Below are 11,109 nucleotides of genomic sequence, written 5' to 3'. Positions count from 1 at the left end.
GGACTTCTAAATCTCTCACATGATGAGGGGGAGCGAGGATGAGTGTGCTTGCCCTGCCCGCCTTGACTTCCACAAGTTGGAGGGATAACATATGCAGCAGAGAGCCTTTTCTACTTGAGGATCTCCATCCACACAAGCCTCCACATGAGGATCTCTGTTGCACAGCGCCACTTCATTGTCTAGAGAAGGCTAATCTATGAGGCCCACACTGCAGTCTAAAAGAACACGTGCTTGTCCCGGTAAGGACATTTTTTCATATGTATTTTATGATTAAGTCTGTCAGCTTGGAGATTACAAAGCCTGGCCAATTTATTATGGCTAATGTGTGTCTGCTGCAGCTTGGTGGTGTCTTGATATACAATCAGACCTGGAATTATGTGATCTATTGATCTGGGACACCTGGAATTATGTGATCTATTGATCTGGGACACCAGTGAGGTCTATCTTAGCACCTTGGCATAGACACTTGTGACCAGCATGCAGGTATTAGAAAATAATATAACATGGTTTAAATAGGGAAAGGTCTGGACCAGCTGCATAGTGATGATTTTGGAAATGGGTACACTCAGAGTTTGTCTTTGCTACCTTTGTGGAGGGAGCAGGAGATTGTCTCCAGGCGTATAGACCGTCCAGCAGAAAACTGCTTGCATTGTTACAAAAGGTTCTCACCAAGTGAACTGGATCCATGTCGATCGGGCTTTCAGCCGGGGTTTGGTACAGAAACAGCCTTGGTCGCCCTGTATGATGACCTCTGTCGGGAGAAAGACAGAGGGAGTGTAACTCTGTTGGTTCTCCTTGATCTCTCAGCGGCTTTTGATACCATCGACCATGGTATCCTTCTGGGACGTCTTGCGGACTTAGGAGTTGGAGGCACTGCTTGGCAGTGGCTGTGCTCCTACCTCGAGAATCGTCTCCAGAAGTTGGTGCTTGGGGAGCATTACTCGAGTCCCTGGATACTCCAATATGGGGTCCCGCAGGGTTCAGTTCTGTCCCCCATGCTCTTTAATATCTATATGAAGCCGCTGGGCGAGGTCATTAGGAGATTTGGACTGTGTTTCCAGCAATATGCTGATGATACGCAGCTCTACTTCTCCTTTTCATCTTCTTCAGGTGAGGCTGTTAATGTACTAAACCGCTGCCTGGCCGCGATAATGGACTGGATGAGAGCTAATAAACTGAGACTCAATCCTGACAAGACTGAGATGCTGTTGGTGGGGGGGCTCTCTGCCCAGATGGTTGATGTCCAACCTGCCCTAGATGGGGTTACACTCCCCCTAAAGGAGCAAGTCCGTAGTTTGGGGGTCTTATTAGATCCGCTCCTGTCACTGGAGGCTCAAGTAGCCTCGGTGGCACGGAATGCGTTCTACCAGCTTCGGCTGGTAGCCCAACTACGACCCTATCTGGATAGGGAGAACCTCGCCACAGTTATCCATGCTCTGGTAACCTCTAGATTGGACTACTGTAATGCACTCTACGTAGGGTTACCTTTGAAGACGGTTCGGAAACTTTAGCTGGTGCAGAATGCTGCGGCCAGAGTTCTTACTGGGACTAAAAAATCTGATCATATAACACCTGTCCTGGCCCAGCTGCACTGGCTACCAATATGTTTCCGGGCCAGATTCAAAGTGTTGGTTCTTACCTATAAAGCCCTTAATGGCATCGGACCGCAATACCTGGCGGAACGCCTCTCCCGCTATATACCTACCCGGTCGCTGCGCTCGACGTCGAAGGCCCTTCTCTGTGTCCCAATGCATAGGGAGGCACGGAGAACGATAACTAGAGCTAGGGCCCTCTCAGTGGTGGCCCCCGAACTATGGAACGCCCTCCCTGACGAGATACGCCTGGCGCCTTCTCTGTTATCTTTTCGGCGCCAGGTAAAGACCTACCTCTTTGCCCAGGCATTTTAAAATTTTAAAATTTGAATTTAAATTTGAAAATCTTTAATTATGTTTTATTGTGTATTGTATTTACATCCACCTGTATTTTAACCTGTTTTATTATGCTGTACACCGCCCTGGGAGCTTATTGCTATAGGGCGGTCTAAAAATGCAATAAAATAAATAAATAAATAATAAATAAAGGTAGAACTTGTCCATTGCCAGGATTTGTATGCTGCTTTTGTTGGTGGCAAGTTCCCATTTAATTGTGTCAGCCCAATCAGGCCTGGGGTCAAATGTAGCCCTCCTAGTTTTTCCATCTTGCCCTTAAGACTCCCTTCAGGCTGCACCTCCTCCCCCAGGCCGTGCCTCTTACAGACCCTGTTTCATTCGCTCCTGGAGTGACTGTGTCCTCAAACTCTGATTATGCTTCTTGCTTGCCTTGATGGAGGAAAGAGAGGAGTGTGTATGTGCAGAAAACTGTACAACGATCAAATTTACATACATTGCCCCACCCACTTTTCTCTCTGACTCCGCCCACCACTGGCTCTTCCCAGTCTTTGAAGGTTGCCAAGTAGGGAATGAGTCCTTGAAGCTGAAAAGGGCTCCCCACCCCTGTCTTAAAGACTAACAAATGTTCTCATGGTATAAGCTTTTGTGCACTGGAGTCCATTATTAGTATAAAATGTAACCAGAGGGAGCCACAAAGTCTGGATTTGCATATGGGAGTGGACATGGGTCAAAGGCTGGCAGTTGGCAGAGGAAGGGAAGGATGGCACGGGGTCTGTTGACCTTTGTGGAGACCCCCTCTTAGACACATAGATCAGCTATTTCATTTATTTCAGTGCAATCTGCGCACACTGCCTGGTGGTTCAGGCAGACTTTAGAATCGTAATACATGGGGGTTATCATCAGAAGAAAAACAGAATATAATTAATGTTATTCAAAGATCGTGTCTGCACACCTGTTCTCCCTCCTTTCCAAGCCACTGGAGAGCCCTGAGTGTAATTTATTCTCTTTTATCTGGATTAAGGACCAGCCTGGCAAGAGAGAGAGAGAGAAAAAACAGATTATACCCTTAACATTTAAAGTCTTTCTGTAACTTTTTGAGCCACAGGAGACATACTTGGGCACATGCCATATTAGTTCTATTGCTTGGTGATATACACTTTGCCATCACTGCAGTTTCCACCACCCTTTTAATGATGAGGCAGCCATAATTACAATGTGATAGATAACAGTCACCAGAATAACACAATGAACCTAATATTACTGTAATAACACACAACAACACACACTCAGATATAAGGTGCTTCTTTTCTATTTTTCTTTTTAAAATCTGGTATTTATTCATTATGGTGTAGCTCTCAAGGTGTTGCTGTTGTTGTTATGTACCTTCAAGTGGGTTACGACTTATGGCGACCCTATGAATGCCCATTTGCTACTGGGCCAAGTTCAAGTTTCTAGTCTTGGTGTACAAAGCCCTATACAGCTCAGGACCAGGATACCTGAAAGACTGTCTTACCCCTCACATACCTGATCGATCACTGCACTCTGCAGGTGAGGGCCTCCTGCAGATACCATCTTATCAGGAGGTTCGTTTTGCACAATATAGGAAACGGACCTTTAGTGTGGCAGGACCTACCCTGTGGAATTCCCTCCCTTTGAATATTAGGCAGGCCCCATCTCTGCTATCTTTTTGGCGCCTTTTGAAGACTTTTCTTTTTCAACAAGCCTTTTAAGTTGAGAGCTATCCCAGTCTGTGTCTGTGTCAGAATTGCTTAATATGCTTTTAATAATGTTTTTAACCCTTTTTTAAAAAGTTTTAAAAATGTTTTTAACACTGTTTTGTCTTAATTTATTTTAAGATTTTTTTTTATGTTTGCCGCCTTGGGCTCCTGCTGGGAGGAAGGGCGGGATACAAACTAATTAAATAAATAATAATAAATAAATATATGAATCAGTGACCTCCAATAGCATCTGTCATGAACCACCCTGTTCAGACCTTGTAAGTTCAGGTCTGTGGCTTCCTTTATGGAATCAATCCATCTCTTGTTTGGCCTTCCTCTTTTTCTACTCCCTTCTGTTTTTCCCAGCATTATTGTCTTTTCTAGTGAATCAGGTCTTCTTATTATGTGTCCAAAGAATGATAACCTCAGTTCTGTCATTTTAGCTTCTATTGATAGTTCTGGTTTAATTTGTTCTAGCACCCAATTATTTGTCTTTTTATGGAATGCTCAAAGCCCTCCTCCAACACCACATTTCAAATGAGTTGATTATCTGCTTTTTCACTGTCCAACTTTCACATCCATACATAGAGATTACGATGGTCTGAATGATCCTGATTTTAGTGTTCAGTGATACATCTTTGCATTTGAGGATCTTTTCTAGTTCTCTCATAGCTGCCCTCCCCATTCTTAGCCTTCTTCTGATTTCTTGACTATTGTCTCCATTTGGGTTAATGACTGTGCCGAGGTATTGATAATCCTTGACAAGTTCAATGTCCTCATTGTCAACTTTAAAGTTACATAAATCTTCTGTTGTCATTACTTTCATCTTCTTGATGTTAATCAACGTCAACCCAACAATGACGGTGTTAACAAGGGCCAAACAGCCCACTAAGATCTTTGCCACAGCTAGTGTTATGGAAAGGGCCACAGATTAATGCATCTTTGCCTGGCCACCCACCACCATTTAGCACTCAAGGAACACTGCCACCACTTTGCCATTGCAGCAGAGATTAGCAGCATTCCTGCAGGGCTCTCCATGTCAGAATGCCTTGCTCTCAGGAGGAGTCTTCCCTTAGAGCAGCCTCTCCCAACCAGTGTGCCTCCAGACGTTGTTGGACCACAACTCCCATCTTTCCTGACCATTGGCAATGCTGGCTGAGGCTGATGGGAGTTGTGGTCCAACCACATCTGGAGGCACACTGGTTGGGAAAGGCTGCCTTAGAGTGAGACATTCTGGGCGTGCCAGCATCGCTGCTGCTTTGCCATGGCAAATACTCCTTAAAGTTTAAAAGTTTAACGATGCTCATGCCTAAGAGTTTACTATTCTTAAACTCTGTGTAGTATTGGCTGCTGCTGTGGGGCTGCCCTGCCTATGATGCCTGACTCTGGAAATGCCCTCTGTTTCTTAGGGCTCTTTGCTAGAGAAAGGCATTGTTGGGTGGAAGGCATTGATGCAGAGGTGGGAAAAAGAAAAGGAGGAGGAGGTCAATGTTCAGGAGCATCATAGAGGGCAGCAGCAGCTCTATCTCAGGTGGCAGAACATCATGCACCAGGTAATTAGGTGTGGGGGAGAAATTGGATTCAGTTCACATTTAGAGGTGAACTTACCTCATTTGCACTTTCTGAAACAATATGCAAAGTGAAACACGGCCGTCCTTCAACATTTGCACTCCTCCGAATTTTGCAATGCAGTTCTCCAGCCAAGTAACATGCTCATCATTGCATATATCAGGGCAAAGTGTGCATAAAAATTCATTTATTCATGAAAATAAGATACAGAAATGCATTGCTCTGCAAAGATGTCTGTGTGAGGCAAAAGTGTCTGCAGCAACATGTATATATTAGGAGAAATGCTGCGATTTCATCAGAGCGGACAGTGAGACGGATAATGTTGTTTGGGGCAGAATGTAAACTGCAGTGGAATGGAAACAGTGCTGCACGCAAAGAATACAGGGTGGAATGGAAACCAATGCCTTCTCATATCCTGCTATGGAGGCATCAAAAAGAAAGACATGCCAGACTCCAATGCAGCCACTTCATACCTTGCCTTGCACTGTCAGTAAATAGGATGAGCAGGACAGCAGACCATATCTCAAACATGCTGGAGTTATGCAATTGAGGGCTCCAGTTCAATAAGTATATACAAGTCCAGCTGTGAGTACACATAACATAATCAGTATCAATTGTGAGAAGAAGCCTTTGAGTCTTGGATAATAAGGATGCCCTTGGAATAACATGAAGGGTTTTTTTTTCTGCTGGCAATGAACCACACTAGGCAGAGAAAGGCAGGAAGGAAGAGTAATTTGGAATCAAGGACATTGAATCACTGCAAGATGTTTGCAACTCTCGCCAACCATCATTTTCTTGTAATCTTTAATTTCAAAATAAAACACTTCTGAAAGAATGTGTCCTTAATTGGTTTTCCAGTCATTGCCTCTGCCACCACCATGAGTTCAGCCAACAAGAAGTAAAGCTAGGACACCTTTCCTCAACTGTATACACTCCAGATGCTTTGAGCTACCAAGCCCATCAGCCCCTGTCGGGATGGTCAGTGGTCAAGGATGTAGGGAGTTGTAGTCCAAAATTCTGGCAGGCACCACACAGAGCTACAATTCCCAGAGTGGTTTAACAATCAACTCATCTCCCCAGGGAACTGAGGACTGTAGCTTTGTGAGGAAGAACAGGGGTCTCCTAACGACTCTCAGCAGTCTTAACAACTATAGTTCCCAGGATTCTTTGGAAGAAGCCATGGCTGTTTTAAAGTGGGGATTAGGTCTGGGGGATAGATTCAATTCAGTTCGCATTTAAAGCTAAATCTATTAAATTCACATTTGCAGAAACAATATGAGAACCGAATCATAGCCATCCTTTGAAATCCGCAAATACCTGAATTTTGCAATGCAGTTTTTCAACCAAACAATGGTTACAAAATTGCATATATTAGGGGAAAGTGTGAATAAAAATGAAGATATTATGAAATTGCTGTATCAGGAGAAATTGCTTGGGAAAATGCGTACCTTAGTCAACTCTGCATATAAAAATGTGGCTATTGAGAGAAATTCACACTAAAGTGCTGAGGAATTTTCATGAGGATTTAAAAAAAACACCACAAATTGCTGCAGAAATGTGGAAAATTGAATTTAAGACTGGAAAAATGAGAAACTGAGAGAACCAAAATTGACAGATCTTTCCATTCCTAATATGGACACCACACAACTATTTCTGTTCCAGACTGGCATCTGTGTCTACTATGCTGAAGAATTTTTATGAGGAATTCTTTTAAAAAAAACAAATTCCTGCAGAAATGAGGATTGAATTTAAGATTAGAAAAAATGAGAAAGGGAGAGAATCAAAACTAACTGATAGGATACTGATAAAAATGTAAAGTGAAGATGGGGCCTTAGGGCACTTGGTGGCTCTAATGGGAGTAGCTCCAATCAATTCAGTGGTGCTTGTGGAGGAGAACGCAAAAGGGGATCCATTATTGATATCAAGAGTGGCTTCCTGCCTGGTACAAATATCAGCTTTGAGGAGGAGCTTTTTTTTTTTAGACTAGACATGTTAAATGTGATCACCCAACAGGGCCAGCTGAAGACATTTTGCTTCCTGTGGTAAAGGACGAGATGACACCTCTCCTCACTCCGTGTATAAAACCCAACCAGCCTGGCAGTTGGATCTTACTTGGACACTGGCAACAGGGCAGCATCTTCATCGCACCTGAGGGCAACAGGATGGTTTAGGGGCTGCAGGGCAAACCATGTGGGACATAGCTCTGTCCACTCCCTACCCCTCAGCATGTGCTACCTGAGGCAGCTGTCCCATTCTACCTAATGGTAGGGCTGGCCCTGCCACCCATTTAACATACATACCATTTGGCCCCCATTTTTCTTTGCTAGACCAGCCTAATAGAGTCCAGTAGAGTTGTGGCTATTGGGGCAGTGGAATCTGTTCTGGGTTTTAGTCCAAACTTTCAAGGAGCTGTCAAGGTGCTTTCCTTGGATAGCTCCTTGAAAGTTCAGACTAGAACTCAGACCAGATTCCACTGCCACGCTGACATGGAGCCACCAGCTACCACCGGTGGTGAGAAACTACACACTGCCCCTGTTCACAGGCAGCCCCTTCTTTTATACTTTCAGATGATCCTGAGCTAACCCAGGAAGCATTGTAGCCCAGTGGGAGAGTATCTGCCTTGGATGCAGAAAGTCCCAGATTCGATCCCAGTGGTATCTCCAGGCAGGCTAGGAAAGACTCCCTGCCTGAAACCTAGGAGAGCCACTGTCAGTCAGAGTAGGCAATACTGAGCTAGGGGGAACAATGGTCTAACTCAGTAGAAGACGGTTTCCTGTGTTTCTGTGTATCATCATCATCATCATCATCATTTGATTTATATCCCGCCCTTCCTCCCAGTAGGACCCCATGTAACCATGTGTAACCATGACCTAGGCTCTGGTGAAGCCCTCATTCCGCAGCAGGACACACATGTTGCATGTGTTGGGTCCCTAGTTCAACCCTTGGCATTTCCAATTAAAGAATATGAGGCAGCAGAGCTAGGAAAAATGTCTGCTAATTCCCTAGAGAGCTGTTGCCCATCAACGCAGACCAGTTCTTGCTGGGATAGAACTGCCCATGTGCTGTGAAGAACAGTACACTGAATAATTAAAGGCCCTTTGTTGAGACCAATGAACCTACTCACAGAGGAGGCTATCCACTGTGTCTCTGTATGAGTCACTGCTCTTGCAATCCTTCCTCTCAGTCAGGCTGACTGGTGAGTGATCATTCTGGCACTAGTGTTGGGCTGAACTTTCAAAAGACTCAAAGTCTGACCTGAATTAATGGGTGAAACCACCTCCCTTCATTTGAATTTGGAGAGGTTGGGGGAACAATTTTCAGCAGTAGATTTCCTGGAGTTCTTCAAAGCTCCACTGGGTTGGTGTGAGCCATTTTAAATTTCTCAAAATGCCCTAATCCAATGGTTATTTTTTGGGGGGAGGTGACAGATGCCAATGGTGCCTCCTTTTCCTTCCTTCAAAATGGACCTTCAGAGCAGGACATTCTGGGGAATCTTACAGTAGTGTGGACTTTTTGAAGAGCTCTGGTAAGTTTTTCTGAACTGTGAAAATCACCCATCCTGGGTTGGGGACACCCCCATGTCCATTTCATGGTGGATGGAGTTTTGAAATAGGGGAGAGCATTTTGACCAGCCCTATGCCATGTCCCTCCCTTGTCACAACAGAATCATTCTGTGGCATCTGTTATAGAGAGACTTTACTCACCCTCAGCGGAGAGTGGCCATTGTATCTATGCATGAGTCACAAGCAAGCCCCATTGTGGGTGACTAATACTTACACATTCTACAAATAACCCTTTATCGTTGTAAACATTTGTTGTTGTTATGTGCCTCCAAGTTGACTACGACTTATGGCGACCCTATGAATCAGTGACCTCCAAGAGCATCTGTCATGAACCACCCTGTTCAGATCTTGTAAGTTCAGGTCTGTGGCTTCTCACATTCCATGTTCCTATTGTGTGTGTCGTACAACTCTGGACTCTCCTTTCGCATCTGTGCTCATCAGCCTCTGGGCTTCCTTTCAGCTTTGACCCAGCTGTGTCATTAGTCACAGCGCTACTCGTACTTGTCCTTTGTTCTTCCCCAGTAGCTCGGTGAGTGCCTTCTGACCTGGGAGTCTCATCTTCCAGTACTCTCTCGTGTTGCATTTTGGATACTCTGTTCATAGGGTTTTCGTGGTAAGAGGTATTCAGAGGTGGTTTACCATTGCCTTCCTCTGAGTTTGGATGCATCTTAGTCTGGTGTCTCCACTTTGACCATTCCGCCTTGGGTGCCCCTGCTAGGAGTTTAGCCTCTTGGTCTAGACTCCTGACGGCATTGCTCTCAGCTTCTTCGACACTCTCAAACCCCCTCACCAATGTTAAAGTGTGCATCCCTTTTAAATCAGAATTGAATTGTAAAACTGGGAAAGGGAGTGTGCCTCCCTTCAGAAGTTTGGGAAACTCTGGGCTAGACTGTCTTGGGGTAGTAGATGAACCATTGTTCTGACTCAGCAGCATATTATTTCTGCCTGCCTGCCTCATATTCTATTAGTCAAAACTTTGCATCAGCTCAAAACAATTTTAAAAGCCCGTCTCGGCCTTCATGCCAGACGATGCTGGTCTTTGAAAGGCTCCAGCCCGTATTCTGAATACATTGAGCTGATTTTCACATTAGCCTTCCTGAACTGCTTATAAATTATACAGTACATCGAAGTTCTGAAAGGGAGGGATGGCATTTGCTCCTTTAACTGAGACTTATGGGGCTGTATGGATATCTCAAGCTGTCCTCCAGGAAATCAGATAGGAAAGAAACACACTGGGTTGCTAGTAAAAGTCTTATCCTTGGCTTGGAGATTGCCTCTGCTCGGGGCACCATAAATCCCTTCTTGTTTCAATCATTTCCAGACTTCCTGTCCTGTGGTCCACTGGTTCCCCCCCCACGCCTTCTCTTTCTCACTGCTGACCATTATTGAGAAGTTCCACTTCATCACTTTTGAAGAGGAACAGCCTCCCTCAGTAAAACTTAAGCCCATTATTTTTTGAGCCAAATGATTACAGGGAACATTAATCTCTTTGGCAGAGGACATTCACAACAATATCACAATTCAAGGCCTATACTATTACCACACTCAAACCTGCAAAACAGAGCCCACAGAGACAGCCTATATCAGGGGTAGTCAACATGGTAGCCTGCAGACATTGTACGCTAGGACTCCCACCCTCCCAGTCAGCAGGATGATGGGAGTTGTAGTCATAAACATCTGAAGGGCAACACATTGATTAACCCTGGCCTAGATTATGTTGCTTTCCAGCCATACCAGACTGAGGGAGAGGAGTTGCATGTAAGTGCCATTTTGTGGGTAGAATTCAATCCAGATTTATGGGAACCAATCTTGATTGAAAATGACAAGCAAATTATTTATTTCACGAATTTGGAGGCCACTAGCCATTAAAGCAATATATATGTTGTATTATTGTTGTTATGCGCCTTCAAGTCGATCATGACTTATGGCGTCCCTATGAATCAGCAACCTCCAAGAGCATCTGTCATGAACCACCCTGTTCAGATCTTGTAAGTTCCGGTCTGTGGCTTCCTTTATGGAATCAATCCATCTCTTGTTTGGCCTCCCTCTTTTTCTACTTCCTTCTGTTTTCCCCCAGCATTATTGTCTTTTCTAGTGAATTATATATTGTATGTGTATGTATATGGATGTATATATCTATGGATGTATATAGGAGAGGTAGGTGCGGGTGGGAGCCGTGGGCCCGGGGCAGGCTGGTGTCCAAGGGCCTAGTCAAGCCTGGTGTTGGCCCTGTGAAAGTGGTTCAAACAAACAAGCAAACAAACAAACAAAAAGGGAGTGAACACAGTCTTGCAAATGCATTTACACAAGTTACTAGCCTAGCACAATTCTTAGTAGCCATTTAAAACTGAATCTATCAAATCTGCATTT

General features: G+C 44.5%; 1 protein-coding gene across 1 annotated transcript in view; it reads right to left on the bottom strand.

Moving 5' to 3' along the window:
• Positions 1 to 2,874: 2,874 nt before the first annotated feature.
• RAB38 (RAB38, member RAS oncogene family) overlaps positions 2,875 to 11,109 on the bottom strand; it is a 123,031-nt gene continuing 114,796 nt past the window's right edge. Inside the window, exon 3 of the mRNA XM_061628886.1 lies at positions 2,875 to 2,917. Coding sequence (XP_061484870.1) covers positions 2,906 to 2,917 — 12 coding nt within the window. The 3' untranslated portion in view covers positions 2,875 to 2,905. The remainder of the gene's footprint in view (positions 2,918 to 11,109) is intronic.

This window comes from Rhineura floridana, chromosome 5, assembly GCF_030035675.1.
Source record: "Rhineura floridana isolate rRhiFlo1 chromosome 5, rRhiFlo1.hap2, whole genome shotgun sequence".
Taxonomy (NCBI): domain Eukaryota; kingdom Metazoa; phylum Chordata; class Lepidosauria; order Squamata; family Rhineuridae; genus Rhineura; species Rhineura floridana.
Note: the sequence above shows the minus strand (reverse complement) of the source record. Positions and strands in the feature narration are given on the sequence as shown.